A 21,198-nucleotide genomic window follows, 5' to 3' on the forward strand; every position below is an offset into this window, starting at 1 on the left:
TTACGGTTAGAGTTTGTTAGCTCACTGGTCGCTCCAGTTAAGGCAGACCCAAGGTATAAAGAGCTAGGGATACTTATTTCTGCGCGCGAAGTAGGCTTACCTATTATTCTCAGACTAACCGACTCTGTAAAACTCTGAAGTTGTTTTTCACTTAAAACGATGTATAAAAAAGTTAACACCGGAATCAGGTATACACATCGTGCAACTAATCTAATAGACTGACTACAGTCATTGGAGTTAGCGCTATGTAAAAGAGAATAGTGTCTTCTCAGTCTCTGATTGTTTGGAGGAGCACAGCCAGTATTTCTGCTGCTACACAAGTTCATTTATTTTGAAATCGAGGCCCCACGAAAATCCCGATATTCTGAGCTTTCCATCTCAATAGGTATGAAATCAACCGCATGAAATTAAGCATTTCATAAAGTCTTTTATCAAGGCTGTCAAGCGTCTTTTTGCTGGGTAATCGGATTTTTAAGATCACTGTAATCAATTCCTCAATCACTCTGTCAATTCATATTATTTGCGTCAACCATCAAAAATGATCGGCTTCAGAACCGGAATCTAACATCAGAGCTTGTTCCAGACGTAAACATGCTCATCGCCCTTTTAATATATTCATGTTTGAAATTCCGATCATAATTCCCAGTCCAGACTCTTTTATCAGATCATGTGGTTGAAAAGTGTCGTAATTTCTCGAGACTTTAAATGTGAATTTAGAGAACGCTGTTTGTCTGCATACAAAGCGAAGTTGAGATGCAAGAAATCAGGTAAACATTAACAATTTAGTATTTACTGCAAAACATAAACAACTACAATATGAGTGACATGCAGTTTGACAGTTTAAGGAACAGTGAAATAGTTCCAAACCACAGAATTCGACTTCAGAGCAGGTAATCAAGATACCAAATTTAAAGTATTGTTTTTTTTTAAAAAATTCAGTCCTCCTGAACTTAAACGCCAATAGTCAATAGAATCCTAGACAATATCATCACATGCAGAAAAATCTTACTAGATAAACTGGTACCAGGCAGCTTACTCCCACGAAAACAGTCCCAGAATAGATCGTGCAAAATTATCATGGACATTTTGATCACACATTTTGAACTTCAATTTTTTTAACCAATACTCGAGCTAGGGTGGTATGCAGGTAATCGCTCACAATTTTGCTCAATTTTCCCAGCCTGAGGTCGACAGAAACCGTCTCTCATCTATTGAGTGTGTTTCCAAAGTGACCACTGATACACCATGTACTGACATTTATCGTAAGAAAACTTCAGAAATTCCGTAGGAAATGTTTGCGAATTCTTCTATGTTTTAGCAGCGTAGATGAAGTGGATGCTCTTCAAGCGAAAATAACACAATTGGAGACTCAAATGTTCAATCACAAAAAAGTTAGAACAAATCGATTCTAGAAAGTTTTTCCGCGAGTCCTATAATACATGGTTGTAGTCTCAGACCAGGCCACTAAAGGCGGTCCAACTTTTGATGAGACCACCCCAGGCTAAATTGACCTCTGATGACACCTACCTGCATGCGAATATTTTGTTCGCTCTAAATGCACTTGAATTCGTTTCAAAATGAACCTCTTTTTAGTCTCAATCAACACGATTCTTCACAATTTTTTGTGAACATAGCTCAGACTAAGCTCAGGCTGCCACATCGAGACCTTTGTATGGGCGAAAAGGGTATTTTTCAGACACTTTTCCACACTTTTGTGCGTCGTTCCAAACCGCCTTTGATCAGACTTTCGTGAACATCATCTGACTAGACTGAATTGCTCTTGAACTTGGCTCCGAAAAAACTCAGTTGCGGTCAAATTATTCTGATCAGAGGTATGGTAAACACGACCAATCGTCCATTGTCGCTACAATACATTCACTGATTGAGTACTGATGTCGTCAGAACTTCAACCAAGTAAAATCAAACTTGAATAAATATGTTTTGAATTTTTATAGGAAAAAATCAGGCTTTGAGAAACTGACCTCTCTGTGTCTCATCGTTGCAAGTTGCTCGCATAATGGCCGAACGTAGACAGTTTTTGGTAAAAATGTCTCAATTACCCTCAATTACCAGTTGCTATAATCGCAGCGGGACAATTTTTGTTTGTCGCCTAGAATGCTTGTTTATGATCAGATGATTAGAAAGAATAGACTTCTAATGAGTCTCACAACATAGAATGAAATTTTGATGGTGGTTCGTATCAGAGACAGCATGTGTTAAACATGTTAAAAAATCCGTTGAAAAATGAAAAACTGTTCCATATCAGGTCATCATTTGATCAGGATCACGTTCAAACTTCGAGAGACGTTTTTGCGCATGAAATCATCTCTAATAGGACGTCCGTGAGTTAAATAACACAATTGATCAGACTTATATTGTAATAATGTCCAGTTGTTTAGAACTTAAGTCAAAATTCTGTTTTTTTTGCTCATCTCCCCCAAGTGCGCTCAAAGATCGTGTTATAAAATACTGCTATGATCTGCGACTTCTACTCGGGTAATTTTTAAAACAGAAAATAAGAACTCGTAAGATAAAAATTCAGAAAGTTATGACACATATAATAATTATATAGTAAATATAATACATATAGTAGTTATGACACATACTGTAGTTATGACACAATAGTTTTTGATAAACATTTTTATCAGATTTTATGATACGATAGAAACTGTTAAAGTATGGCATGTTCTTCATATTGAAGACAATTAAAACTGGCTTTTCAAGCAGTAGTCGAAGAACAACAGCTTGCAACAACTGAATGTCAGAGCAACAAAGCGAAAATCATCTTATATTGTCTTTTCAGACTTATATGATTTTGAGTTTGGGGGCCTTCTCTGAAGCAATGATTGTCAAACTAGGTTGAAAAATTTTATTCAAAGACCACAACTATCTTAGACTGCTACGTTTAGCCATAGTACCCAGTTAAAACTCACAAAAAAAACTGTCGCCAAAATAAAATTAACAAAAAATTTTTTGTTTCATAATTGGTTAGTTGACCGATTATTTTCTGACCTTCATCGGAATTTGGCTACGTTATACGGTTATAATGAAATTATTGAAAACATGTCATATCAGCTCTTACAAAATAAAAATTCTGCCCTACGAGATTTTTCATTGTGTAAGATCTGATATGATACTCATAAGATCTTATAAGGGAACAATTCAGCAAAATTGAAATATTATCTTAATAAATCTGATTTATATTTTATCAACTTTTACATGATTAATGATCACGTAGGGAGGAATTTTTATTGTGCAGGACTAATATTTTTATTGTACGCGAAAAAGATTTTTGTTCAGAATCTTATCAGTTCTCACGCGATTCCAGAATCACTGGGATTCTTTTCTTCACCAAACCAAACTGAGAAACATGGTACAATTTGCAGAGCCCCAAAACCAATAAACTTTAAAAATGTAAACACTTCTGTGAAACGGGATGGATATTACCCTCAGAATATCCATTACCGTATTCTAGTTCATGTTCATCATTTAAGGGACAGGCGGTTCCATTTAGTTATTTATTTCAATGCTTTATACATATTCTAATGTCTGTTTATATCCTAGACAGGAAAATGTCTGATAACGCATGTAAACATTTTTTGAGCACTTCCTTATATATGAGTAACTTGTGAAATAATGTTACTTCCTTTTAATCTCGGTTTTACCTTAATCTTAATTTCATTCTCCAATTTACAATGCTACAAATTAGTTCTAATTTAACACTAGTCAATCTCTTTTCAATTAAGCGTACTCAATTTGGTATCGATTCATTTGCACCGCAAATACTAGTTCCGCGAATTGATAAGTCAAAGAACCGAAAGTTAATAAGCAAACGCAACGCAACTGCCTTTGCTAATTTGTTTGGAAAGCGTTTGCTACTCGATTGACTTGGGCAAAAGTAATCGAGTACAACATGGTGCAGTCAGCAGCAGTGTTTAGAAAGACGCCCTTCACGTTGACGCATTCTGGGAGAAACCATAGAAGTTGGATTTGTTGGCAAAATAAAGGATTCAACTTGAACTCCTGTTAAATGGGCCACCTTCTACAGTAATATAACCGCCCGAACCGACGTACAAGGAGCCTGTGGAGAACAATACACAAGCAACGGAAAAGGACCGAAAACTCGAAATCAGCAGTTGAAGGTAAATTGGCAAAATTGATGTAAAAAGATTGATGAAATTGTCATTTTGTGCGGGGATAAATCTTGGGGAATTTGCGAACAGAAACCTGCATCACTACTTTTCTACAACCCCATTTTCAAATCGAGAAAGGACCAATCAAGGAACTTTGGCAGGCAATGGATGATTCCTTCACTAAAGTTAGGAATATCACGTATGATCGTTTCGTATTCTGGTCATCTAAGCAACAAAAGGGCCGATCCGTTGAAAGTTTTTACGGTCGCCTAATCGAACAGGCGGAAAACTGCAGTATCGGGGATGAGGAAACTACTCTCATCAGAGACACATTTATACTTAACATGATGGACCATGATGCTCAAAAAGAATTGTTGAGAGAAACCGTTTCACCTACAAAGGCTCTCGAGGTCGCAATACAAATAGAAATGGGGGCTCAAAACCAGCAGAAAATAAATAAAAATTTGTATATAGCCACCAATTTGGTTAATGCTGTCAACAATTTACAAACCCGCAATCGCAACGCGAACTACCAACCAACCCGTAAGTACTTCACTCGGTACCCAACTGTCCCGCAAAACTACCAATATAATAGCATTTGTGCCAATTGTGGTCAACTATGGAGTCACAACCACCGTCAAATTTGCCCCGCAAATGGTAAAAAGTGCAATAATTGTGGTATAACCGAATATTTTGCGAAGAAATGCGGAAAACCGAAAAAACCACAAGGACAATTATCTAAACCTCCGCAAATGAATGTTAACCAAATCGACAACTCTACTGAAAAAGGTGATGACGAGGAATCGGTCAATTATCTCACTAGCTATCAACAACCCAATCATCAAGTCAATGACTCAAACTACGATAGCAATTCAAATGGTTATGTGACTGCCATCTCTTGTGATTCGGCAAACCAACGGGAACCTTTAATCGCTCAAAAACAGTTTGGAAAAGTACAAGCAAATGCAATGATTGATTCTGGAAGTGTAGTCAGTCTCATCACCAAAATGCTGGCAAACACAATATTACGAACTACACCATCTGTGAAATGGGTCACTACAAAACAAAACAAGGAATCGAAAACTTTTTCAAATGAGCCAATAAAGAGCGTTGACAGCTTCAAACAATGGTGAAATACAATGACTGGACATGCAATGACGCTCATCTAACAGATGTGGACGACGGACATAAGATCATCATCGGTAGAGACCTCTTCAACAATCTTGGCCTCGCAGTTGTTCAACAACAAGCAGAAATCGGTAAATGGACATGCAATGACTCTCATCTAACAGTTGTGGACGACGGACATAAGATCCTCATCGGTAGAGACCTCTTCAACAATCTTGGCCTCGCAGTTGTTCAACAACAAGCAGAAATCGGTAAATGGACATGAAATGGCGCTCATCTAACAGTTGTGGACGACGGACATAAGATCTTCATCGGTAGAGACCTCTTCAACAATCTTGGCCTCACAGTTGTTCAACAACAAGCAGAAATCGGTAAATGGACATGCAATGACGCTCATCTAACAGTTGTGGACGACGGACATAAGATCATCATCGGAAGAGACCTCTTCAACAGTATTGGCCTCGCAGTTCAAAAACAAGCAGAAAGCGGAAAATGTTAATAATTCTACATGTAAAATTAAAGACACAATCGCGGCACAATTTCCACATTTGGTTTCAAGAATTGGTTTTTCAATGACAACTTTCAAATTTACAAACTAGGGTCACGGCGGAATTAGCTCATTTAAAGATTGAAGGTCATATCCCAAAGTTGTCTAGTTGTTCGGATGAACATTTCATATCTCCAATCGTCATTACAGTAAATAAAGATCAATCTATAAAATTAGCATTAGACTCTAAAATTTTAAATAAAGCAATACACAAAAAAAATATCAAATGCCCAACTTAGACATGTCAATAGATTCAATCCCACAACACTTCACAAAAACTCAAAACTGGCAACGAGTATATTTTTCAACAATAGATCTCAAATATGCTTTTAGTCTATTACAATTACACAAAGATACTTAAAAAAATTGTAACTTCAACATCATTTGTGGAGAATTCACTGCATTTATAGATTCAAAACAGGATTTTGCGGCCTCACTGACATGCCGGCAGAATTCCAAAAAGCCATGGATTATACACTTGTAGGTCTACAAAACACCTATTGCTTCTTAGATGATATCATAATTGTTAGCATGGGGTCTGAATCTGATCATATGACCTATGTCACAAAATGCTAGACGAAGATAATTTGAGAGTTAATCTTCAAAAATGTCACTTTGCAAGAACAGAAATTGAATGGCTTGGGAACAAATTTACAAATTTACCCAAACTGGCAAATCACCACCTGAAAATAAAACGGCAGCTATATTAGCAATACCACCACCATCAAAATTAAAACGTCTGAGATTTTTTCTTGGGTCACTACACTATATTGGCAAACTCATACCACACCTAGCACAATTTTGCCACCCACTTAGACCACTTCTCAAAAAATCTAAGAAATTTATTTGGAATGAGGAACACACCAAACATTTCAATGTAATAAAAAGACAAAAGTGCCACAAGTACTTAGAACAGCCATTTTAACCCCAAACTAGACGTCCGAGTGAAAAGTAATGCTTAGCGTTCAGGTTTGGGAGCTGCACTTGAACAGAATACCCCCCGACGGATGGAAACATATAGCGTTCGCGTTGCGATTTCTAAACTCCACAGAAAAACGTTATAGCGTTAATGAATTGGAGTTACTGGGAACAGTTTGGTCAATCGATTAATTTAAAAACTATTTTTTACGGGCAGAACTTCGCTGTCATAACAGATCATCGTGCATTATTGTCCATACTAAAAGAACAGAGATCAAACAAATCCTACAATAGCCAACTTTCTAGTTGGATTGAACGTTTACTCCCATATAATTTCACAATTGAACATATACCGGGAGCGAAAATGAGCCTTGTGGATTAAATATCTAGAAATCCGTTTGCAAAACTTAAAAAGTCTCTACTTATGACGAACATTTCGTAGTAGCAACTATATTTAAAATTCGCGACTCAGTTAAACACTTAAATAGAATTACAAGCAACACTATACATAAATTTAATAGCATATTAAAGTCACATTCACCACAATATTCTTCAAATCGGCTAATCGCGCCGCAAATACCTACGTTAACACAAAACAGTTCGCAAGTTCACATTAAACCAGTTGCATTGCAATGACTACATTGTAAAAAATTATTACCACTTACGCCACAATTAACACATCTTAATTCAACTGTTAATCCGCATTTAAATATTTGATTCGCAAGGCATATGCCCTCTAAAATTTTACAATCACAAATTGTACCAAATAATACATCACTGCATAAATCACATTCCATTAACAAATTTGTTGCAAATGCGCTGCAAAAGTCAGACAATAAAGAATGTGAACAATCTGAACAATTATACTCAAAAAAGCCCATTATTGATATTAAATCAAGTAATCATCATAAATTCTTCAAATTCAAATTAAGCGCGAAAGTACAAAATCCTGAGTATAAATACAAACCACCAAAACAGTACCTCGCTTTTTGCCAAAAATCAACTCAGAATCAATTCGCATCAGAATAACTCAATTAATAAAAACGAACAAGGACCAATAAATCAACTCCAACAAAGTCCCGAGTAACTTTCTCATCATTTCTCCATCTACACCTGCCAGGAATAGTTCTTGGAACACTGAAACAACCCCTTCTACCAGTGTTGCAGATACAACGGAAGATATACGCTTCACGGACACCCTCAACAAAGTTTTCAGTAAGAAGTTGCTAGCAATCCCCACTGGAAAAGACGCAATACTAAAAGAAGTTCGCGATTGTGTCCTCCGAGACGACCCAGACAGGCTAAAAGAAATCAGTCCCTACACCTTCTCCTACTGGCGGGATCTCAGTTTTAAACATGGTTCCATATGCATCGACCAACGAATTGCTATTCCCCAAGCAATCAAAGACGCTGTGCTAGAAGACATCCATTCTACACACCCAGGGAGTTTTGCTATGTCTCTAGCACAGAACGTTTGGTGGCCATATATCCACCGGGATATATTAGCTAAAGCAAGCGAGTGCAAAGCCTGCACGGAAGTTGGTAAGAATTCAAAATCAGTGACTTCGCATTGCAAATGGTCACCTTTGGCAAAATGTATTGAACCGAATGACCAAATCCAAATAGATTTTGGTGGGTCGATTATTAACGAAAAAGGCATAGAACAAAATTTCATTACAAGCGTAGATAGATAATCAAAACACCCTACGGCAGAAAAAGTAAATAACGCATCTGGCACATTTGTAATTAAATTTCTAAAAAATTATATATATAATCACGGAGTACCCAGAACTGTTAGTTTAGATCAAGCTAGATGCTTTACGGGCAAAAAGTTTGAAACATTTTGTACATAAAATAATAATACACCAATATATTCACCCGCAAATAATCATAGAGCTATAGATTTAGTAGAACGTCTTTTCCAAACTATTGTCAATTATCATGTCTGAAAACACAGTTAAACAAAAAGTTTAACCTAAAAACATTACTATATGCAATCATACAACGTTTAAGAATGAAGAAACAAAAACAATAGACATTACACCATTTGAAGCATATTTTGGTAGAAAATCCAACACACCAAGTTCAAATATCACCACGAAATCAGATAATAAAATATTAAACTATAATAAAACAATTAAACATTATTTAGATGAGGTACAATTCCAGGCACGGCATACTTGACAGAAGAACAATGAGCGGACACGGCCTTGTGTTCTGACAAAAAAATAGATAAAGTGATTTGCGCAGCAAACACCCGAGCTCACGAAGAACAAGAAAAGATGAAAGATGGCAAATCGCGGCACATGTGGTCGGAAGGCATCGCAAGACCAAATCCGCGGAGCGAACGCAACATTCAAGTAAAGATCGCACCAAAAATTCACGCCAGCCAAAGATAGAAAAAGAACTTGGATGGTTTCTATGAAGTTCTTGTCCCATGTAGCACAGTTGGTAAAGTAAGCCCAACAACGAGTATTTAAAACGAACCAAATAGACCGGAAGTTCTAGTTAGAAATTCCGATATTGCAAAATTTGGAACTAGAAACGAACGAGACACGGAATTGGGACGTCACATAGAAAGAAGGTCTAAAAAATTCACGAAAAAACACTCGAGCAGAAAATTGTAAATCATCGAAGGGTTCTAACTCAAAAAAAACTTGGGTAGCAAAAAGATCAAGTGAAACAAACGACAACCGGATGATGTCAGTGCAATTTTGTCAAGACGATCATGTATATCGCCCTCGAGTAACGTGGCACCGCCTACAAAACCGATTCAAGCTGGACCATCCGCACCGCAATCGATTACACCGAGACAAATAACACCCATCTTGCGCAAACAGAAGCGGAAAATTACAATAAGTGATAAGTCAGATTCTGACACATCGTCTGACACAAGCCAAAATCATCGTCATCAATTGTGGAAAACATGCAGCACACTGAAGGTTATTCAGCTGAGATAACTTTCTCAGATTCTACATTCATTGGGGAAGAGTTACCACGAAACACTAATGAGAGATGGTCCGTGGATCTTAACCCAAATCAACCTAGAGAAATGACAGTTTTAGAAGTAGTGTCACAATCTGAATCGGATTAAACTCAAAAATTCATTGAACTTTATATCTATTTTATTATTTAATATTTTACTACGTATATAACCGGTGAATAAGTACTAATTTTTTGATTTTATTTTTTTTTCTCCGACTGGGGGAAATGTCATACGGGATGGATATAACCATCAGATTATCCATTACCGTATTCTAGTTCATGTTCATCATTTGAAGGACAGGTGCTTCCATTTAGTTATTTATTTCAATGATTCATACATATTCTAATGTCTGTTTATATCATAGACAGGAAATTGTCTGATCACGCATGTAAACATTTCTTGAGCACTTTCTCATATGTGATTAACTTGTGAAATAATGTTACTTCCTTTTAATCTCGGTTTTACCTTAATCTTAATTTCTTTCTCCAATTTGCACTGCTACAATTCAGTTCTAATTTTACATTAGTCAATCGTTTTTCCTTTAAGCGTGCTCAATTTGGTATTGAGCCGTTTGCACCGCGTATTTTACTTTCGCAAATTGAGAAGTCAAACAACCGAAAGTTAATAAGCAAACGCAACGCAATTGCCTTTGCTAATTGGTTTGGAAAGCATTTGCTACTCGGTTGACTTGTGCAAAAGTAATCGAGTACAACAGCTTCAAAGTTGCCAAAAAATTTGCCTCCTCAACAATTGTCACATTTTGAAGTCACGAAATATAGAACGGAAATTAGCACTAATTGGCGTAGAATTGGAGGACTCTGATTCGAATCATTTATTGCTTACAGGTAACTTATAATTTACTTCTGATCACATTATATTGCACAAGTTACATTTGCTCTAATAATATTATTGGAGCTTGTGGTTGTTGCCCACGATTGCTCTTAACAACGAATCAATGAGACCTAAATCAAAGAAAGCCTCTACAAAGTTTTGTAAAAGCTCTCGTATAGCTAATTGCGGGTTTAAAAGACAAAATGCAATATGAATTGCGTTTATCGATAAAATGGCTCTTGAAAAATGTTAACTGAATTGTCACTGAGGTGATTCACGAATGAAATCTAGATATGAGTTTCAGGCTCATTGATGCTTTTGCAGTTGTAGTCAAGCTCAAGGTTAAACATTTTGCGCAAAAATTGTCTTTATTAACGTAACAAAAAATATTACGGCACCACCATCCTAGAAATGTCACCAGATGCTATTAGTCTACGTTTTCTGCCATTTCTGCAACATTCGGCAAATGGACGCCAAAAATTTATAGCACAAAATGGTAATCAGTTTGCTACCTTATTCTCTTCACTAAATGAATGGTTTATTTTCATTCTATCAAATTAATTAAAAAGTATTTTCAAGTGTGACCAGGTCACGTATTTAAAAAGTCGATTTGGTTCATTCAAAGATTGGCCAAAGTTAAAAAATATTGAAAGTTAAACGCAGCTTTGTTCCTGGAAACCTTTTGGGCGATTTCTTTTTTAGACAATTGCATCAGTGTTCATTATTTGAGTAATTTTTTTTTTCAATTTCATTCGCTACGTTTTCTGCTGTTTCGAATTATAAAACTTGCAGCTGAACCTTTGGCAATAGAAGAGAACTTGAACGAGTGCCATTTTTTAATCTTTCTGCAATTGTTTAATCTTGGCTTCAACGTCTCTTAATCTCTTGAGAGGTAGGATGAATTATAAGACTCTACAGTTTGTTATTTTGTTCAATCAGTTTGTGCTGATCAATATAGCCCTATAAACAAGGATTTTAGTACACTCATTAAAAATCGTTTTTTTAATAAAACTTTTTATATATCCATGTTGAGGAAGAGTCCATTGCGTCTGTAGGGTACCTATTAAAAACAGTAAGCAAAGATCCTATATCTTTTTTTCGTTTTTACTATATTTTTTATGAATTAGTTTCATCTTGTTTTTGAAATATGTTTCCTCTTGTAGATTCCACAGTTTACAACCCTAATTGATAATACTGTTTTCTAGTCATGAAGATGAGACAAAATTATGCAGAAGTAGGTTTCCTCCTTGTAACTTGTAGTTGTTTGTTGTACAGCTGTTAACATATGCACGTTTTTTTTTCATAAGGGTCTTAATTATTCTTTGTAAAGTGACCCATTATTTTTATCGCCAGACTCCTTGTTTCTGTTCAGATAATAAAAGAAATACACATCTAATAAGCCTCAAAGCCAACGAAAATGCATTGTTGGTGTGTAGCAGAGACAACATGTTTTAATCGAACACTTAATAAAAATTATGTTGATGGAAGAAAATTCATCCTAAATCAGCTCATCATCTGATCAGACTCATCCTCAAACTTCGAGTAGGCATTCTTGCGCTGGAAGGAAGCAGTCTCCAATAAAATTTTCGCGCGCTCCAGACCACCATTGATCAGATTCATTTCGCAACAATGTCTCGAGTTTCTTGAGTTTGATCCAAACTCTGCTCTTTTTAAGCTCAACTGTCCCCATGTACGCTCAAAGTTAGTTTTATCAAAGGTTGTTTTTGTCACGTATTTCAGCTTGGAAAGCTTTCAATATTGAACATAAAATGCAACTATTTTTTTTAAATAGAAAGGAATACTTTGCAAGATATCTGGCAAAATTTTAGGCATTATTTAGGCAAGTGATAAATAGATCGCATGTCTATTTATTTTTTTTCTATTAAAAATTTTTGATCAGAAAATTTTATTAGGAAGAATTGCACAATGTAGAAGACCCCAAAACCAATAAATTAAATATTTAAACGCTAAAAAAACTTAAGCAAATAACATTTTCCTCACTTTAGTAGCTGAGTTTGTATGCGCAAAATCAACCAACAAAAATTAAAATGTTTTGTAAATCTGTTAGAAATAAAGGTTTTTGTTCCGACCCCTCTTGAGGGGGGAACTATATACACAAATGGGTTTTTTTTTGTTCAGTCAATTTTGGCCGATCGATATAATAATCGTAGAGAGTTGCGAGTGGTATCATTAGAAAGCCCGTCCAGCGTAGAATATGAAATTAAAAAGATCTTTTCATTTTTAGCTTTTTAAAAGGAGTTATCGAGGTTTAAAATTTTGTGAATATTGGACGTATTTCAGCTGTTGTTATTCACTATTTGACCAAATTTTCATCAATTTTGACCAAATTTCGTCAATTTTGCTAAAATATGGTGAAAATGTTAACTGTAGTGTTAAAGATTTTATCTCGAGATATAGGGGAGGGTTGTTGAATTGTTCGATCCGAGTTTTTTGGCTAAAATTTTTGCTAAGTTTTTCATAATTCAAGTTTGGAGTTTTTATGGTCAAAAATTGGACCAAATTTGCTTTTTTTAGACCACTTGCTTTAAATTTGGTGAAAAGAGACACCTTAAAACGGCAGCCAGATTCTTGTTGAGCTCAAAAAAGAACTAGCTGGCATTGAGCGTCTTCTGGAATTATAATCTTGCCATCTTTTTGCCAATTCAAACTCGGTATTTATACAAAATTTATACAAAATTATTTTTGACAAACTGAAAATTGTTTATAAAATTGACCCATTTCAAACCATTTCAAAAATTGAGTGTTTTTTGAGACGCAGAGCAACATTCGGGCTGATCTTGATCTCACTATGGATCCTTACGACAAAAATTTTCTAGATGTTAATGGCACGCGACCTTTTTTTTCAAAATATTTCCGCTAGTAATTGTTTTTTATGTAAATGGCGAAGAAGAATTTAAAATTAGGGCTCAATTATTGACCGATACTATTTAAAATAAATGAGACCCAACGAGGTGGTTTCAGAGTTAACAATGTAAAAAAATTCTTGGACGAGAAATTGCAAAACTTACGCGCGTGAAAGCTGGCTTTCAGCGTCTTCTCGAATTATTATATTGCACATTTTTTGCCAATTCAAACTCGATACTTATACTAAATGCATTCTTTATATTTGACAAACTGAATTTTTTTTGTATAAAATGGATTCATTTCACAACCATTTCAAAAATTGAGTGTTTTTTTAGACGCACAGCAACATCTGGGCTGATCTTGATCTCAATATGGATCCTTGCGACAAAAATTTTTTAGATGTTAATGGCGCGCGACCATTTTTTTTTCAAAAAATTTCCGCTATGTAAATGTTTTTTATGTAAATTGCAGTTTTCTTTCATTTTTGATCATAATTGCACATTTTATGAGTTCTTTTTGTTTCATAGTCGAATTATCACATTATTCACAAATCCAATTAAACAAAGGCATTTTAGAGAAAATGCAGAATGTCCGAAAAAGCATATCTGGATATGTTAATTGTTTTTGTTGAATAGTTTATGCTTTTTGGGCTACGACCCAGTTATCTCTCAAAACTTTGAGTTTTTTATATTTTGCCTGTGTTTGTCTTTCTTTTCGTTACTGTGCGCCGTATATCCGATAGCAGTAGATCATAATTGCTTTCTCAGGAAGTATAACTCAACCTAGTTAAAGATGTCAGTTTACAGCTCTTTCTTTCAACGAAATTCAAATTAATTTTTAAAATGTTTTTTTTTCATCGTTCTCCTTTTTGCTTTTACTTTTGTCACCATGTTACTCAATCTCATTCATTGGAAGTCCTAATTATTTTTGTTGCTTCAAACATTTTTTTCGCTCTTGTTCATACGTTGTGACTGATTGCTTCGACCTTTTAAATTCATAAAAGTTCGTCGAGATTATTTATCCTGTTCAATTTTTGGGTTACTTTTTGTTGCCATGTCTAAATAGTCCTTTTATAAAGAAGGCTCGTTGTTGTTAAAATGAAAGTAAAATGATTTTTTTTACAGTTCTTTCAGGCAGCATCTTATATTTATAGTGCCTTGAACATTGTCATGTCGTAAAACTGTTTTATGTTTTGGATTGGTTATGTATTTGTTTCTTTGTTGGCTCGTGAATTAGTCTCCTTATAAAAAGAATCTGTTGGCTCGCTGAGATGTTGAAACTTAACCCATCGCTTTTTGTTGCATTTCTTAATCTGCTAAGGCTGTTGAAAATGTTTCTTAAAATAAATTTGAGTTTTTGAGCTTCTTCTTTTTTAAATAGATTTTCGGTCGATTTATAGCTCAGTCCCTGTAAAAAAAGGTCATAACCCCTTTCCAGTGAGCTATAACTTAATCTTTATCACGGTTTCAGTTTCAAACAATTGTTTTTGTCTTTGTTACTACCATTACTACGAGATTTCATAAATTGTTAGATTTTTATATATTTGTACATATCAAATTATTTATGAATTTTTTTTTGACAAAAATCTTTGATTTATTGCCTTTGAAATTTGGCGCAATAAAATTTTGGATGATGACATGCCGCAATTGGTTCCTATATAGATATAAAATAACATTTTGATATCTAATGAAATTAATAACTGTGAAATTAATTGTTTTCAAAAATTAACCAGTAGCATTGGGTACAGGTCCATATCTTTTCTAATGAATCATAGGTTAAACTGTTTTCTTTTGGTTTTTATCTGATGAGATTTTGATTTGTTATGGTTTTTTCTATTATAGATATCGAGTTTTGGTCGTAAATAAAGTTTGTTGTTTGATTTTTGTTATTGTCCCTTCTAATAGTCCTATTATCAACAACTTTCATCGGCCCTATAGCTTGGATTTATTGCATTTTATTGGTTGTATGTTGAACGATGTGTTTTTGAAAGTTTTCTATCTCTTCATCATTTGGTAGCCAGTTAAGTCAAGAATGAGTGGGGTCGGAACATTATGTGCATGCGCACATTACCGAGCCTCATTGTTGTCTTCAATCCTCCTATGTTTGTTTTTGGAGGCAACAAATAAGTAGAAATCTTTATGATCTTGAACGTTTTCTAATTGTATGCATTGATTTAGTGGCGAATTGATTGAAGGTGTTGACTTGCTTGCAACGATAACTCAAAGTAGAGCCAATATCTTTCATTCTTTTTTTCCGAGAGTTGGGACATACACGTAGTTAAATGAAGTGAAATAAACGTTTTACTGACATTTGGTATACCATAATAAACTCTATTTCTTTAACTCTTTTATTAGGTGATTGCTTCATGAGTGACATATTTATATTAATTTGAACCTTTCAGGAAACTTTGAATGAAAGAATTTGAAGAAAATGATGCTTGCAACAATTTATCCATAATTGTTTTCTTTAGACCTCCCATTTTTACTGTTGATGGAAGGAAACAAAATTTGTATCCGTTTTTGTTTTTCATTATTGTAAAAATAGTGAGCCAAAAAGTTCAATCCATAAAAAGTTTACGCTGTTAGAAAAATATTTTTTAATTACCCGGAGTATAGTCGCAGAGTAAAAATGTACTGAACCAGTGTATCCCAAGAACAAATCTCAATACGCATTACTGAATCATTTACAGAATTGTAATTTATTCATTACAGAATTTGAAAAAAGAATTGAAGAGTAGAACTTGAGTAGAAGAACTTGTACAGTAGAAGAACTGGTACAGTGGAAGAACTGGCACAGTAGAAGAACTGGTCTATTTCTTCATTATATTCAGTTATTCATTAGTTAATTCGATGAATTTCATCTAACAGTCAAATTCATTCAATTGATCTTTTAACAATTGGTTTTCCCATTTTTTAAAACTTTTCATGGTATTCGAAGACTGAGTAATGTACTGGCCAGATTTCTCAAAGACTGTTAAGTTAGACTGCACAGCAAAATCTAAGAATTGGATTTTTAACTGCCCAGACTATTTTCATGGAACCTATTTTTTTTGACTGATTTTTTGTCTGTGCATGGTAAAAAGTGACATGATCATAATATGGCAAGTGTAAAAATACAGAATTGAAATATCATGATTCAGTACTGATTTACTCTGAGCGTGCACTCCGGGTAGGTCTCACAGCTCAAAAGTAATCAATTAATCAGTGGTTGCTTTGATTTTCTATGTAGACAGCTTTTCTCAATCGATAAAACTCAACCAGCAAGTTACCGATGATACGGTGAAACAAAAACTCAATTTGCCCAAAGTTGAAAAAGAATTTCAATAGCCAGCAAAAATTTGATTCAGGCCCAAATTGAGTCGGTTTAATTCAGAATAAACCCATTCAAACTCTTGTCAAGAAACGTCTGAAAAATGAGACGAGATGCATTCTTCTCTTCTATGTTGATAAATTTATAAGTAATTATAATTTACACTCATCAAAGAGAGACTGTAATGATGACAATGAAACAATTTCTTTGGTTAGCAAGGAAATTAGTTTCTGCTTTGAATTTTTGAACAATGAAACAATGGCTATAGATTATTCAAGTAATAAGGGGTTTTGCAATTTTGAAATAAAATATTTTAGGATTAGACTTGCAAGTTGCGTGGTTTAAACAAGCTTGGTCACATGACTCTGCTTCAAGTCACTGAGAACTTCAGGCGTTTACGGAGAACCGAGTTGCGGTTCGAGATTTTTAGCAGGAATTTTGAATTATTTATTCGTCTTACTTCGTTGTTTATCGAACAAAACTTTTTGACAAACGAATCACCAACTTTCTCTTTCAAAATTGACATTATAGACGTAGCAACACTCAATGCTCATTTAAATATTTATATTTCATTGCAATTTTAAATCACAGAAAAAAAAACGTAGAAATCTAGTTTCATCTTTTTATCTTCAAAATAATACAATGATATTATCATCATCATGTATACCAACATTAGCGTCATCACAAATTAGCTGTTAGATGAGCATTTGTTTTAGAAATTGAGAGGCGTCCGAGATGAATTTGATCAACTTCAATACCGTTAGTTCACTCTTTTTTAAGACACGTGATTAATCGTGAATTGTGGTGCTAGAAACATTGAACGATGTTGGCCCTAGCCGACAAAGATAACATGACAAATTTAGCCGACAGCATAATTCTGATTTTATTCATAATAATTCATAATTTGATTGATCAGGATATCTCTATCTCATTCAACCATTGCAATTAGAGTGAGGTCTGGTTGTCGGTTTATTTTCCCCATTTTTACTCGTCGACTAAACGACCTGTCGGTTAATTCGGCGATAGCCGCTAATTGTGCTGTGATTTAAGTCTAATTGGCAACTTCCTTTACAATTTCCCCTTACAGTTGGCACACTTTGAAGTCACGAGATCTAGAACGGAAATTGGAACTAATTGGCGTGAAATTGGAGCTCTGTTGAACTACAGATCTAGAATATGCAGGGTGCAATTAGCGGGGAAAGAAAAATATAAAGATGGGTCAAATTCTTCCCTGTCTTTTTATAGCTGTAGTGATATAACTCATTTCTGACTATAACCGTTTAAAATTTTCTATTTAAAGGACTACGAGGGGAAACGTCTGGTGAGACTCTTGAACGTGAACTGGTTTTAATCACTTTCCTTTATATTTTTGCAACTTTCGGGACGAAAATAGGCCGGCGATCAATTCGTAGAGGTCATCCCATACTTGGGTAAAAGTTGCCGTAAAACACGCAGCTGCAAATTTGCAAATGCCGATCTGGTTAACGTTAACCTGTAAACTCCAGCAGAGCCGAATGACGTAACCTATACGTCTTAAGTTGTTATCCTAACTTCTAGACTCTGAACTTAAAAAAAACTCTGCATTGAACAATTTTTTACCTGGAGGTTACTCACTGTACTTCAGATTACAGCACATTAAGAATTATTTGCTCTGGTAAACAGAAATCCTAAATGAAGCTCCCAATTTGTAAATACTTGCGTGAAATATTCTCGTTTAACTGATTGCGGCTTCAGTAGACAAATTGGAAGTGTAGTATTACGAGAGTTGTTACAAATGAACGGATAATTAATCCCACATTGGAGCGAACCTATTTAGGCGTTAATTAATCATTTCTTCACTGCGCGCTAAACAAATTAACGCTCATTAAGACTACCAGTACAAAATATTTAAACAACTTAATTCTACTTATTCAAATTAACACAAAATTTAGGCCTGGATCTCCTCGCTTATATCCAGGAAAGAAAATGTGCGTTGTTGAGCGTAGGCGGGCTGTATCACCGCACTTACTTTTGATTAAAAGTACTTCTGCTTTTGACAGTTTCATTGCAGATCTTTCATTCCAAGGTCACTAAAGATGAAGCAGATTGTTGTAGGGGAAAAGATAATAGATTCTCATGAAAAGCCACCAAGAAAACCATAATTGCTGCAGTTTTAGCAGAGGGGAAAGGCAGATAACAGGCGCCTACGTTATCAATAATTGATGCTCTAATTCATAGATTTTTATTATTTTTTTGGAGTTTCAGTAATTTTTCCGAGAGATGAAAAAAACTTAAAATATCTTGCCTGCTCGGCCAATAGGAAAATAATGAAGCACTTCACAATAAAAGTGAGTTTGTGATTCGCTCCCTATCGGCCCAAACTGAGCTGAGAGGATTTCATAAATTCCCTCAGCGAAGTGGGACGGAATAAAATTCGTGAGAAATAAGAGAGCTAACTATCAGCAGCAGACAACTGCTTTGTTTTTCCAAAAGTAAATCTAAATATTCCAAACAGAAATATATCAAATTTTCAAAGATAACTTTGCAATATTTTCAAGCCCACAATTCCAACAAGATAGAGATTGAACAAGTATCCGCAAGAAATTTGTAGAGGTATCAACGTTACAACAACATCACCAACAAACGGCTCAACCCAATTAATTCATACTGTGTGTAAGCTTGTTTCTTTTTAAACTAACTCTTAAATAATTGAACTTTTAAGCTCCCCATTTGAATTTTAGTTGAGGCTTAATAGCGTGAACAGGTCTTTGGCATATATCTTTGCCTTTGATTTTTTGATTCCTTTTATCAGATAGATCTGCATACATACAGGGATCCCGAAGTGTGTGAACCGTAATAGCCCGTTCTGTTTGATTGAAGAAAATACTTTTTCAGCATGTTGGCTCTTCAGAATATTTTACTAAATCGTAATTTGACAAAAAAATAATTGATAAGTAATTTCTAAGATATTTTTTTTGTAATTAGTTATGCACGTGGTTCGATATGCCATGTGAAGAGGTGGTTACCACAGCTAATCAAACTTGGATTTTCATACTTTTAAGACACTCACCAGAAGAATATCATTTATACTGGTGAGAATGTTCCCTACATAATCCCTTCAAATCCATCCACCCCTCTTCCCCGCGTAACCAGTCCCTCAAACCTTCTACCCAATCTAACTTTTAGCCGAGCACTTGCCAAAATAATCCGGAATGCAGATTGATTTAATTTTTATGTAAAGCAATTCTGAAACGAACAGTTCATCACAATAATACTACTACTACTACTATTACTACTACTACTACTACTACTACTACTACTACTACTACTACTACTACTACTACTACTACTACTACTACTACTACTACTACTACTACTACTACTACTACTACTGTTTCAACACTTTAATTCCAAATATGAAATAAAGGCACGGTTGGCAACAAATACAAACAAAACAAGAAGAGTTATTTGTTTGGTTATTCTGTGAAGTTGTGCTGTACGACGAAATTGTTGAAGGCATTCTTTGACCCGGTTGCTGCTTTCTGTACACAGTCTCCTTCGATTTGACTCATCCACGTTTTCCGTTGCCCCCCAGGAGCGCGTCTAGCATGGACGTATTGATCGGGCGGGTCCCAATCGAAGGCACTGCGGGCTAATCTTCCTGGTTCCATTCTCTGGATGTGTCCGTACCATTTTATCCGTTTGAGCATGATCATCGTGGATAGTTGGGGCATTCGTGATCTTGACATAATTTCTTCGTTCGTTGCTTTCTCCAGATATGACACACGTAGAATTCTCCGAAGACAACCACAGTGGAAACTCTCAAGTTTTCTCTCCATTAATTTCGAAAGAGTCAAAGTCTCTGAGCTGTACAGCACGGCTGATAAAACGAGTGCTTTGTACAAATTGCACTTGAGGTGCACGCTGAGCTGCTTGCTCTTCCAGAGATTTTGGAAGTTAGCAAACCGTTGTCTACCTTCTGCAAGTTTGCAATTGACTTCCTGATGGTCTCCATGCTTGAGGCTGACATATGATCCGAGATACTTGAACGCTTCTATGTTTTCAAACTCGTTTCCGAGAACATCTTGTACTTTGCAGGAAAACACGCGTGTGGCAACTGCTTTAGGTTTGCCACAGTATCTCGATTGGTGAACTTTTCGGCCATTGACTGTTTTGAACTTTCTTTCACACTTGTCACAGGTAAGGCTCGCCTCTAGTTGCTCGAACTTTGACTTGTCGACGACATTCTTTGACAAACCGGCTTTGCAGAATCTTGTTTGGTGCACTTTGCGTCCGGTAACTGTACTGAATTGCCGCTGACAATTACTACTACTACTACTACTACTACTACTACTACTACTACTACTACTACTACTACTACTACTACTACTACTACTACTACTACTACTACTACTACTACTACTACTACTACTACTACTACTACTACTACTACTACTACTACTACTACTACTACTACTACTACTACTACTACTACTACTACT

The 21,198-nt window shown here is 35.3% G+C and overlaps 1 protein-coding gene across 1 annotated transcript in view; it reads left to right on the forward strand.

Annotated features, from left to right (window-relative positions):
* Window positions 1-746: 746 nt before the first annotated feature.
* The window catches only part of LOC142344070 (uncharacterized), a 31,872-nt gene continuing 11,420 nt past the window's right edge, over window positions 747-21,198 (forward strand). Inside the window, exons 1-3 of the mRNA XM_075395547.1 lie at window positions 747-890; window positions 1,319-1,391; window positions 17,434-17,476. Of these exons, the coding sequence (XP_075251662.1) occupies window positions 817-890; window positions 1,319-1,391; window positions 17,434-17,476 (190 nt within the window). The 5' untranslated portion in view covers window positions 747-816. The remainder of the gene's footprint in view (window positions 891-1,318; window positions 1,392-17,433; window positions 17,477-21,198) is intronic.

This window comes from Convolutriloba macropyga, chromosome 8 (genome assembly GCF_964194025.1).
Source record: "Convolutriloba macropyga chromosome 8, txConMacr16.3, whole genome shotgun sequence".
NCBI lineage: Eukaryota > Metazoa > Xenacoelomorpha > Acoela > Convolutidae > Convolutriloba > Convolutriloba macropyga.